This window comes from Zingiber officinale, chromosome 1B (assembly GCF_018446385.1).
Source record: "Zingiber officinale cultivar Zhangliang chromosome 1B, Zo_v1.1, whole genome shotgun sequence".
Classification (NCBI taxonomy): Eukaryota; Viridiplantae; Streptophyta; class Magnoliopsida; order Zingiberales; family Zingiberaceae; genus Zingiber; species Zingiber officinale.
This window is the reverse complement of record NC_055986.1, coordinates 142,590,336-142,601,176: the sequence shown is the minus strand read 5'-3', so window position 1 is coordinate 142,601,176 and position 10,841 is coordinate 142,590,336. Positions and strand designations below refer to the sequence as shown.

General features: G+C 42.3%; 3 protein-coding genes across 3 annotated transcripts; 1 reads left to right on the top strand and 2 right to left on the bottom strand.

Annotated features, from left to right (window-relative positions):
- Positions 1-311: 311 nt before the first annotated feature.
- Positions 312-3,594, top strand: LOC121982830 (cation/H(+) antiporter 20-like). The gene is made up of 4 exons (XM_042535882.1): positions 312-570; positions 659-1,687; positions 2,006-2,956; positions 3,036-3,594. Exons 1-4 carry the CDS (start codon positions 391-393, stop codon positions 3,429-3,431), a joined length of 2,556 nt encoding a protein of 851 aa, XP_042391816.1. The 5' UTR covers positions 312-390; the 3' UTR covers positions 3,432-3,594.
- Positions 3,595-3,782: 188 nt separating this feature from the next.
- On the bottom strand, positions 3,783-4,892 carry LOC122042954. Its single transcript, XM_042603366.1, has 4 exons — positions 4,322-4,892; positions 4,110-4,177; positions 3,980-4,030; positions 3,783-3,821 (listed from the first exon to the last, which is right to left on the bottom strand). The coding sequence occupies exons 1-4, from the start codon at positions 4,890-4,892 to the stop codon at positions 3,783-3,785; spliced, it is 729 nt and encodes a 242-aa protein (XP_042459300.1).
- A 4,502-nt stretch (positions 4,893-9,394) lies between these two features.
- On the bottom strand, positions 9,395-10,509 carry LOC122042947. The gene is made up of 3 exons (XM_042603356.1): positions 9,859-10,509; positions 9,589-9,639; positions 9,395-9,433 (listed from the first exon to the last, which is right to left on the bottom strand). Exons 1-3 carry the CDS (start codon positions 10,507-10,509, stop codon positions 9,395-9,397), a joined length of 741 nt encoding a protein of 246 aa, XP_042459290.1.
- Positions 10,510-10,841: the final 332 nt, after the last annotated feature.

Below are 10,841 nucleotides of genomic sequence, written 5' to 3'. Positions count from 1 at the left end.
CAATAATCTCTTGGACTACAGCAGTATTCAGCAAGATGATGGCCATGCTAATTGGACGAGAGCATTCATATGAAACCCCGTGCTTTAGACCGAGCCAAACACTCGAACCCAAGGAGCATTAGGGTCGCAATTAGCAAACAAAGCATCACCATTTGCATAACGAGTACATATTAGTCTTTTAAAGTATTCTATTATATACCATTCATGTGCTTATGATCTCATTAAACAGTAATTAGGAGCCTCGTGAATTTGTGATCATGGAGCTAGAGTTGACATTTCCGCCCTCCTCTATAAAATTACCACCTTCACGGCCTTCCTAGACACTTGCTCTGTTACGCCATATACAAGCTAAATTCACAGAGAGATCGATAGAAAAAGTAGACGACAACCATGGCCGTAAACATAACCGCCATCAGGACCTCCTCCAACGGGGTGTGGCAAGGAGACAACCCACTCCACTTCGCCTTCCCTCTCCTCATTGGGCAGGCCACTCTCGTCCTTCTCCTCGGCCGCTCCCTCTCCTACCTCCTCAAACCCCTCCGTCAGCCAAAAGTCATCGCCGAGATCGTCGTAAGTATTGTTGCATATGACTTCGCTCACTTTCTCTCGTAACGAGAATTAATTAAGTAGTTCGTAGTTAATCGGTGATAATTTGCAGGGCGGCATCCTACTGGGTCCATCGGCGCTAGGCCGCAACGAGAACTACCTCCACAACCTGTTTCCTTCATGGAGCACGCCGATCCTGGAGACGGTGGCCAGCATCGGCCTCCTCTTCTTCCTCTTCCTTGTCGGCCTCGAGCTCGATCTCCGCTCCATCCTCCGCAGCGGCCGACGAGCCCTCGCCATCTCTGGAGCCGGCATCTCCCTCCCCTTCGCTTGCGGCATCGGCGTCGCGTTCGTCCTTCGCCGTAGCATACCTGGCGCCGACGAGCCCAGCTACGGCCCTTTCCTTGTCTTCATGGGCGTCTCCCTCTCCATCACCGCTTTCCCCGTTCTCGCCCGCATCCTTGCTGAACTCAAGCTCCTCACCACTCCGCTCGGAGAGACCGCCATGGCCGCAGCTGCCTTCAACGACGTCGCCGCCTGGGTCCTCCTCGCGCTTGCCGTCGCCCTCTCCGGCACGACCGGACGAGGAGGCTCCGATCACCGCAGTCCTCTGGTGTCCGTTTGGGTGCTGCTCTGCGGAGCGGCCTTCGTCGCGGTACAGATGGTGGCAGTGAGACCGGTGATGACGTGGGTGGCGAGGCGGGCGGAGAGCGAAGGCGGGGAGAGCGAGGTGTGGATGGCGCTGACGCTGACCGGCGTCCTGGTGTCGGGCTTCTTCACCGACTTCATCGGCATCCACTCCATCTTCGGGGCGTTCGTCTTCGGGCTTACCGTCCCCAAGGACGGGGAGTTCGCCGGGAGGCTCATCGAACGCATCGAGGACTTCGTATCAGGGTTGCTGCTTCCGCTCTACTTCGCCTCGAGCGGGCTGAAAACGAACGTGGCGAGCATCAAAGGCGGCAAGTCCTGGGCCCTTCTCGCTCTCGTCATTGCCACAGCATGCGCCGGGAAGATCGTCGGAACGTTCGTGGTGGCAGTGGCTTGTGGGATGGCGACCAGGGACGCGGTGGCGCTTGGTGTTCTCATGAACACCAAAGGCCTCGTTGAGCTCATCGTCCTCAACATCGGCAGGGAGAGAAAGGTAATTAGATAAGTAATTAAGGAATTGTTCGAAATTTCAAAAAAGAAAATAGGAAATGCGTCATTTTATAACAATTGCATGATCTTATCTAGTAAATAACAATGCACTATTGTGTTGGAGTTATCTTGTTCTTTTGGTTGACAACCAAAAGCCTTTTTTTTTTCTTGCTCTTCTCGGGAAACTCATTTTTTTTTAATGGAGGCCAAGATTTATATAATGAACTTTCATGTCAGTTTAATCATCTTTAATTACTGCTAAAAATTTAAGTACGACTCTTCCGTTTCTCACCAAATTGTTTCATTAATCGATCGCATTCAGGTTTTGAACGAAGAGACGTTTGCCATCCTGGTGTTGATGGCGCTGTTCACCACCTTCATCACCACGCCCGCCGTCATGGCCATCTACAAGCCCGCCCGCGTCGGCGCCCCAGACCCGCGCCGGCTCTACCGCTCCGGCTCTTCTTCCCCTCCCTCCTCCGCTTCCGGCGCCAAGGAGCTCCGCGTCCTCGCGTGCGCCCATGGGCCCCGCGACGCCCCCGCCCTCCTCGCCCTCGTCGAGGCCATCCGCGGCGGGCCCCGCGCATCGTCCCCCCTCAAGCTCTACGTCCTCCACCTCGTCGAGCTCACCGAGCGGTCCTCCTCCATCGTGATGGTCCGCCGCGCACGCCGCAATGGCCTCCCCTTCCTCAACCCCCTCCTTCGGCGCAATCAGTCCCGCGACCCCGTGGCCCTCGCCTTCGACGCCTACGGCCAGCTCGGCCGGGTTCGCGTCCGCCCCATGGCGGCCGTCTCCGCCCTCCCCACCATGCACGAGGATGTCTGCAGCGTCGCAGAGGACAAGCGCGTGGCCCTCCTCATCCTCCCTTTCCACAAGCGCCAGCGACGTGCCGATGACGCCGGCTCTGTTCCAGTGGTAGAGAACGTGGGACACGGTTGGCGCTCTGTCAACCAGCGAGTGCTCCGGGAATCCCCCTGCTCCGTGGCCGTCCTGGTTGACCGTGGCTTCGGGGAGGGTGAACAGGTGTGGCCTGCGGACGTGGCGCGCCTTGTCTGCGTGCTCTTCTTCGGCGGGCCCGATGACCGCGAGGCGGTCGAACTGGCGTCGCGGATGGTCGAGCATCCTAATATCCGTGTCACCGTCTTCCGGTTCATCTCGTCGAAGAACGGCGACGAGGAGCGGAAAAATGTCACGCTACGGCCGTCTCCATTGAACAGCGATGAAAAGCGCTACACCTTCTCAACCGCAGTTATGGATCGAGAACAAGAAAAGGTAATTAGCTAAATTGGAATTCATTCTCAAATTATTTTTATTTTCGATTAAACCAAGCTCGATCGTTGGTAATTGATAGGAAAGGGATGAATTGGCACTGGAGGCATTCCGGCGGAAAGCAGAGGAGGAAGCGGCGACGGCGAAGTACGAGGAGAGGACGGCGGGGAACGTAATCGAGGCGGTGCTTGCGATCGGGAAAAATAAGGAGTATGACCTGGTAGTAGTTGGGAAAGGGCGGTTCCCTACGTCGATGGTAGCGGAGCTCGCCGGCAGACCAGCGGAGCACCCGGAGCTCGGTCCTATAGGGGACGCACTGGCTTCCTGCCAAGGCGTGGTTTCGTCAGTGTTGGTGGTTCAGCAGCACGACGTGGTGCACTCTGAGGAGACGCCGGTGTCGATGGTCTTCGATGACGGCCACTCCGCCGTCGCCGTTGATATGGAGAGGGGCAGCAACCACAAAGCTGGCTCAGGATAGGATTAGTGTGACATGAAGCGACGACTATTATGCTGGATAAAATCGGATCATAATTAATCGATTTTAATGTATCCTTAATAGTGAAATCAACCTTAATTAATTATTGACTTTTGATTTTAACTTGTTAGGTTTTATAATACGATGGTTGATATTAATTGATAAGCTTCAGTACCTTGAAATTTGCTATCATATTTCATTTGTTACTAAAGAATAATTCTTCCCTAATTTGCTCATCGCCATCTCAATTGTTAAAAAATCTTCCCTAAAATTATTCATGAGTTGCCATTTATAGGAGATAGTCATCGCTATTTCAAGTACCTAAGATGAGAGCAGCATGTACTGTTAATTTTCTTACCCAATTCCAACAAGTATCAATTCATAATACTTCACCTAAAGAAAAAAAGAAAGCTCAAGCGGAGTAACAAAATATTGATTAGCTTTAATAAAAGAGTAGGATATATGCAAAATCTTTAACCCTGATTATCTAGTTTAATTAATAGCATTAGATTATACTAAACATCATAGTCTATTATTTTCACTCCCCTAACAGTGTCGTGTGCTGCCAAAATAAGCCCCCAAAATGCAGATGCCATATCTGTCTTCAACAAAAACAGCAAAATGTAATTATGTTTGCTACCAATTCCCCTTAGATAGTTAATTGCTTGACGATGGGGTTACTTCTTGCCAAGAAACACGCTGGTGAGGCACTTCGTCGACCGCAAGGAGATCTCCAACACCTCCAGTGCCTGCCACTCCAAATCACGTATATTATTTTTTTTCCCCAAGAAATAGAGATTATTAACAAGAATAAACAATTAATATTACCTCGTTGAAGCCTAGTGTCACATCCCTCTCGACAAGTGCGTTCAAATTCCTGACGTTAAACTTACCTAGGAGGGTAATGCTAGAGATGCTGGACATGGGTGTCACCGTCAGATCGTCCATGATAGTATACGTCACAACGCCCTTCACAAATCCTACATTTGGATCCACGTTGTCATCCTTCTCACCACCTTCGACGTATGTCATTTGTTTACTCATCTTATTCTTGCAGTGGGGGCAGAGCGCTCCATTCACTTTGGAAACGCACTCATAGCAGCCAGAGTAATTTCGATTGCCGCAGTGGAAGTAAACATTCTTAGAGGAGGAGGAGGGTCCCGGGAGGAGCAGGGAGGGAGAGGGGGAGTGAATTGGATTGAGCAGGATGGATTTTCCTTTGCTGTTTTGAAGGTATGAGTCGTCGAGTTCCTGGATGCTTTTGTACAGATTGCCAATGGAGCCTTCCATGCGGTCCTTGGAGAGGAGCTTCACGATGGAGCCAAGAGGGAACGAGAGGAGGCTGAATAGGAAGTCCACTACCTCTTTGCCAGCTTCCGCAAACAAGACTTTTTGCGCAGCCGTGTCGATGAGGAGCTTTAGGCTGAGCTTGCCCGCCACCGAATTAGCATTGGTGTTGGCCATTATCCCTCATGCTTAGAACGACGGAGATGAGAACATTTTATAGTGAGCATGTTGGAAATTAAATTTGTTTTTTAATATAAAAGTTGTTGATAAAGTTTGGTCGAGATAAAATAGATGTGATGATAATCATGATATTAATAAGAAATCAATGAAGATAAAATAATAATAAAAATATTATGATTATCTAAATTTGATGTTTATCTAATAAATTTATAAATATATATTTTTTTAATCAATGAAATAAATTAAATTTTATTTTATTATCCTTTTTCTTTACTTCTCCTCTTTATTTTCTTCCATATATTTTTTATTCCTTCTCCTATAATATTTTTTCTAACGTAGTCTTCGTGCTTACAAGGACAGAGAAGAAAGCATTTCACAGTGCGGTATTCGATTATTTCCGAGCATGAGTCACGTAGTGTGCCATACTGCCATTGCTTATTCACGTGGTCAAATTATTTTCTTTCCGGCCTCTCTTTGACTTTAATGACATGACTGATGTGCATTGTGTTTGGTTTCGGTAATTTATCAATTCATACATTTAGACATCTTAATTGAGCAAAAGATATATATTATTTTAATATTTATCAAAAGACATATTTTTTTAAATACATTTTTTTTTATTCTTCTGACAAATAAAATTTTTTTTTATCGTTTTTCTTTTCTCCCTCTTCTCTTTCCTATCTCCTCTTTCATGAAAGACATTTAAAATTTAGTTAATTTTTTAATAACATTTTAATACATTTAGATAAACTAAAATAAACTATGAATAACGAATTTGAACTTCTTATAATCTCATAAATTCACAGGAATTGAAATAAGTGCAATCAGAACTCTATAGGTCCATCAGTGAGTTTCGGTCAAAATCCATTTATGGACCTAGAGAGCTCCGATTGCACTCATTTCAGTTTCTATGAATTCCTGGTGTTGCAAGGAGTTCAAATATACTATCCATTATTTATTTTAACTTTTAGAATGTGTTAAAACATAAAAAGAAAGAATCAGCAAAAAAATTTTATATCAGACCCACGTTGGGCCTGATATGATTGGGCCTGATATGAATCATATCAGGCCTAACGTGGACCTGATATGGAATCATATCAGACCAAACGTGAAGCTTTTTTGCTGATTCTTTCTTCTAATATTTTAACACCTTCTAAAAGTCAAAATAAATAATAAATAGCATATTTGAACTCCTTGCAACATCAGGAATCCACATAAACTGAAATGGGTGTAATCGGAACTCTCTAGGTCCATCAGTGGGCTTTGTAAAAATATTAAAATGCTATCTAGGTCCATCTAGGTACAAAATATTAAAATGCTCTCTAGGTCCATCTAGGTACAAAATATTAAAATGCTGTCTGAATAATGACTTTGTAAAGATATAATCAATTTGATCTTCAATATAAATATAAGAGACGGATATCTATTGAGTTATCATAGTTCACGAGCAAAATGAAAATCAATTTCCATATATTTTGTATGAGTATGAAAAATTAGATTTATTATGAGATATGTTACTCCAATATTATCACACTAAATTTTTGGTGTAATATTTGATGCAAGATAAAATTTAGAAAGAAGTGATTGAGGCCAACTAATTTCAGATGTTGTATTTGCTATACCTTTTATATTTTGTTTCGGTGCTTGAACGAGATACCGTATGTTGCTTTTTTAAATTCCATGAGATAAGATTTCGTCTAAGAAATATTACATATCTACTAGTAGAGCGTATATCTTTAGGAGAACTTGCACAATCTGCATCACTATAGACATGCAAATCTAAAGACGATTGACGATATAAAAGAAAATCATGTACAATAATACCTTTGAGACAACAAAGTATTTTTTTTACATTATCCCAATTTTATTCAATTAAAGCATGCATGAATTGAAAAACACGATTTACTATAAAAGTAATATCAGGGCGTGTGATAGTGACATATTGTAAGGTAGAGCTATCAAACGGGTCAACTCGTAGCGGGACGGATCAGCTCGTGGTGGGCCAATCATTTGGTGGAGCAGGGCGGGCCGACACGTCAACTTGGCGGGTTAGGAAATCTCTAACCCAACCTAATTGAAGGTGGTTGCGAGTTAGGCAGGCCAACCCGCGGGCCCATAAAAATTTTAAAAAATAAAATAAAATTCATATCTTCAATGTTTTATTTCGAAAAGATTTTATCAATCAAATATATTCAGAAATAGATATTTTAAATATAAATGGATATAAATGAGTACACATATTTGATGAAAGTATCATGTGGCTTAGTTTTCTTATCATATTTTATTACATTTTAATAGAAAATGAATCGAGACGCTCAACTTTGTGATTAGAGCTATCATTTCCCAAAGAACACGGGTGTTCTTATTTTTACGAGTTGAAGTGGATATGACATGAGATTTTTCAAAGATGAAATTTCAAGTTTTTTTTATAATTTATACATACAACACATTTGACTATTTCATTTATGTCCTTCCAGCACTGAATAAGGTGTTAAAGCAAGACATTCAAAGACTGAATGCTGCAACAGGTGAAATTTTAAAACCCGACGAAGCATACAACATTGGACTACATAATGTACCTTTCAACCCATCATTCTTCATGCTTCCCCAACAATAGTCGGTCCACCTCCAAGTTATCCAGTTAAGACCGCCTTTGTTCAACCAACCACAGTCTGGTGTTGCAAACTAGCAAATGCTTCAACAACTCAAAGACTATCCCAACGAACTACAGCAAGATCCCCTTGGAAGGCTTCAGAAATTGTATATCAACAAAGGTTTCCAACACACAAAATCTGAGAGTTCCATAGTCTCTCAAACCACTGGCACATCCAAGCCTGTCACGGAGCTAGGCGAGTCAGTCTGTAGTGGGCTTTGGTTGATAAAATTTTAACTCAACCCACTTAAATTATTTGGTGGAGCGTGCCAACTTGATAGGCCCAACCCAAATTGACGACTTTATTGTAAGTCTCCAACAATGCTTCAATGAATCTGTGGATCAGACAGAGAAAGATAGGATGAAGTTGGAGAGTTGGTTATAGCAATTAGTGCAGAGACCGGACGTGCTTCATCTATTTTTGACTTTTCGAAGAAGTCCAGTAATGTATTTGCTCTGAGAGAGAAGATAGTCATCCTCATATGGAATAAGCTAAATACCAAGAAAAAAATTAGCAATACCCAAATATCGAGTAAGAAATTCTTGATTGAGAAACTTAATAAAGTTGTGATACCCTTGTGATCATTGTCGGTTATCAGAATGTCATTCATATAAATAAGAAAACATATTGTAAATCCATCATTATATTTGTGAAATAGAGACGAGTCAATCTTTGATCTAGAAAATCCTTGAGCTTGTAACCAATTAGATAGTCGATGAAACCATGCATGAGGAGCTTGTCGAAGACCATATAAGGATTTCTTAAGTTGGCAAACATGAGATGAAAATTATGGATGAATGAACCCAGATGGTTGCTCTATAAATACAGTTTCCTCAAGATGATCATGGAGAAACGCATTTGAAATGTCCAATTGATGTACATGCCAATTAGAACTAACAGCTATCGATAATAAGAGTCTGACATATATAACTTTGATGACTTATCTAAGTGTCATTGAGGTCAATACCTGGTTATTGATTAAATTTTTTGGCTACAAATAGAGCTTTGTGCCATTTAAGAGAACCATCAGTTCGATGCTTAAGATGGAATACTCATTTAGAGCCCACAACATTCATTGAGAGAGTGCACAGAACTAGACTCCATATTCTATTGCGAAGAAGTGCATCAAATTCTGTAGCCATTGTACTACGTCAATTTGGATCATTGCTTGCTTATGTAAAACAAGTTGATTCAATAGATTTTGAAAAGACCACTAGAACTCGTGAAAGGGGATATCGAGTTGCATTTGCTGGTCAACGTTCATAAATGTCACTAATGGGAAGCATGCGACGAAGAGCATTATCATCTGAATCACTTGTTGATGGCAACGAGTAAGTAGGCTGACAAAGTGATGTAGATGATAGACTTGTATTATCCAAGGATCTAGAACTAGAGATTATATTATCTTTGATCGACGAGACTTCCAAGATTGGAAGAACAACCTGAGATGATTCTGATAATATAAGAAAATTATTAAAGAACTCTGGAGTATGACCTAAGATGTCATCACTTCTAACATAAAACGACAACTATTATGCCGGATAAAATTGGATCATAATTAATTGATTCTGATGTATCCTTAATAGTGAAATCAACCTTAATTAATTATTGACTTTTGATTTTAACTTGTTTGGTTTTATAATACACGATGGTTGATATTAATTGATAAGCTTCAGTACCTTGAAATTTGCTATCATATTTCATTTGTTACTAAAGAATAATTCTTCCCTAATTTGCTCATCGTCATCTCAATTGTTAAAAAAACTTCCCTAAAACTTGCCATTTATACGAGATAGTCATCGCCATTTCACGTACCTAAGATGAGAGCAGCATGTGTTAATTATCTTACCCAATTCCAACAAGTGTCAATTCATAATACTTCACCTAAAGAAAAAAGAAAGCTCAAGCGGAGTAACAAATATTGATTAGCTTCAATAAAAGAGTAGGATATATGCAAAATCTTTAACCCTGATTATCTAGTTTAATAATAGCATTAGATTATAGTAAACATCATAGTCTAGTATTTTCACTCCCCTAACAGTGTCGTGTGCTGCCAAAATAAGCCCCCAAAATGCAGATGCCATATCTATCTTCAACAAACAGCAAAATGTAATTATATTTGCTACCAATTTCCTTTAGTTAATTGCATGACGATGGGGTTACTTCTTGCCAAGAAACACGCCGGTGAGGCACTTCGTCGACCGCAAGGAGATCTCCAACACCTCCAGAGCCTGCCTCTCCAAATCAAGTATATTATTTTATTTTCCCCCCGAGAAATAGAGATTATTAACAAGAATAAACAATATTACCTCGTTGAAGCCTAGTGTCACATCCCTCTCGACAAGTGCGTTCAAATTCTTGACGTTAAACTTACCTAGGAGGGTAACGCTAGAGATGCTGGACATGGGCGTCACCGTCAGATCGTCCATGATAGTATACGTCACAACGCCCTTCACAAATCCTACATTTGGATCCACATCGTCGTCCTCCTCCTCATCACCTTCCACATATATCATTTGTTTATTCATCGTCTTATTTTTGCAATTGGGACAGAGCACTTCTTTCACTTTGGAAACGTACTCAGAACAGCCAGCGTATTTTACAATATTGGCGCACTGGAAGTAAACATCCTTAGAGGAGGGGGAGGAGGAGGGTCCCGGGAGGAGCAGAGAGGGAGTGGGGGTGCGAATTGGATTGAGGAGGGTGGATTTTCCTTTGCTGTTTTGAAGGTATGAGTCGTCGAGTTCCTGGATGCTTTTGTACAGATTGCCAATGGAGCCTTCCATGCGGTCCTTGGAGAGGAGCTTCACGATGGAGCCAAGAGGGAAGGAGAGGAGGCTGAATAGGAAGTCCACTACCTCTTTGCCAGCTTCCGCAAACAAGACTTTTTGCGCGGCCGTGTCGATGAGGAGCTTTAGGCTGAGCTTGCCCGCCCCCGAATTAGCATTGGTGTTGGCCATTATCCCTCATGCTTAGAACGACGGAGATGAGAACATTTTATAGTGGAGTCTTCGTGCTTACAAGGACGGAGAAGAATGCATTTTCACACCCCTTGACACATTCCCTTCCTCGGTCTCATCATAAAATTTAACTATATTTACACTTATACCCTTTATGGTCTTTTATGCTTATATTTTTTTTAATTGATATAAAATTTTAAAAAGTGAAATGTAAAGAGATATAATAAAAAAACTATAAAAAAATAAAATTGATAGAAAAAACTAGTTAAAAAAATCAAAATAAATCAAATAAAAAGAAATAAAACTTAAAAATCCAAAACTAGGATGAGGAA

What these genes read in the sequence shown, in the direction of transcription:
- LOC122042954 (XM_042603366.1), bottom strand. Translation starts at nt 4,892, where the DNA reads ATGGCCAACACCAATGCTAATTCGGTGGCGGGCAAGCTCAGCCTAAAG. An exon ending in CTCTAGCATTACCCTCCTAG is followed by an intron (nt 4,178 to 4,321) that starts GTAAGTTTAACG and finishes TTGGAGTGGCAG; the next exon opens with GCACTGGAGGTGTTGGAGAT. An exon ending in AGCGTGTTTCTTGGCAAGAA is followed by an intron (nt 4,031 to 4,109) that starts GTAACCCCATCG and finishes TTTTTGTTGAAG; the next exon opens with ACAGATATGGCATCTGCATT.
- LOC122042947 (XM_042603356.1), bottom strand. Translation starts at nt 10,509, where the DNA reads ATGGCCAACACCAATGCTAATTCGGGGGCGGGCAAGCTCAGCCTAAAG. An exon ending in TGACACTAGGCTTCAACGAG is followed by an intron (nt 9,640 to 9,858) that starts GTAATATTGTTT and finishes TGTTTGTTGAAG; the next exon opens with ATAGATATGGCATCTGCATT. An exon ending in TTTTGGCAGCACACGACACT is followed by an intron (nt 9,434 to 9,588) that starts GTTAGGGGAGTG and finishes TTTTTTCTTTAG; the next exon opens with GTGAAGTATTATGAATTGAC.
- LOC121982830 (XM_042535882.1), top strand. Translation starts at nt 391, where the DNA reads ATGGCCGTAAACATAACCGCCATCAGGACCTCCTCCAACGGGGTGTGG. An exon ending in AAGTCATCGCCGAGATCGTC is followed by an intron (nt 571 to 658) that starts GTAAGTATTGTT and finishes GATAATTTGCAG; the next exon opens with GGCGGCATCCTACTGGGTCC. An exon ending in ACATCGGCAGGGAGAGAAAG is followed by an intron (nt 1,688 to 2,005) that starts GTAATTAGATAA and finishes GATCGCATTCAG; the next exon opens with GTTTTGAACGAAGAGACGTT.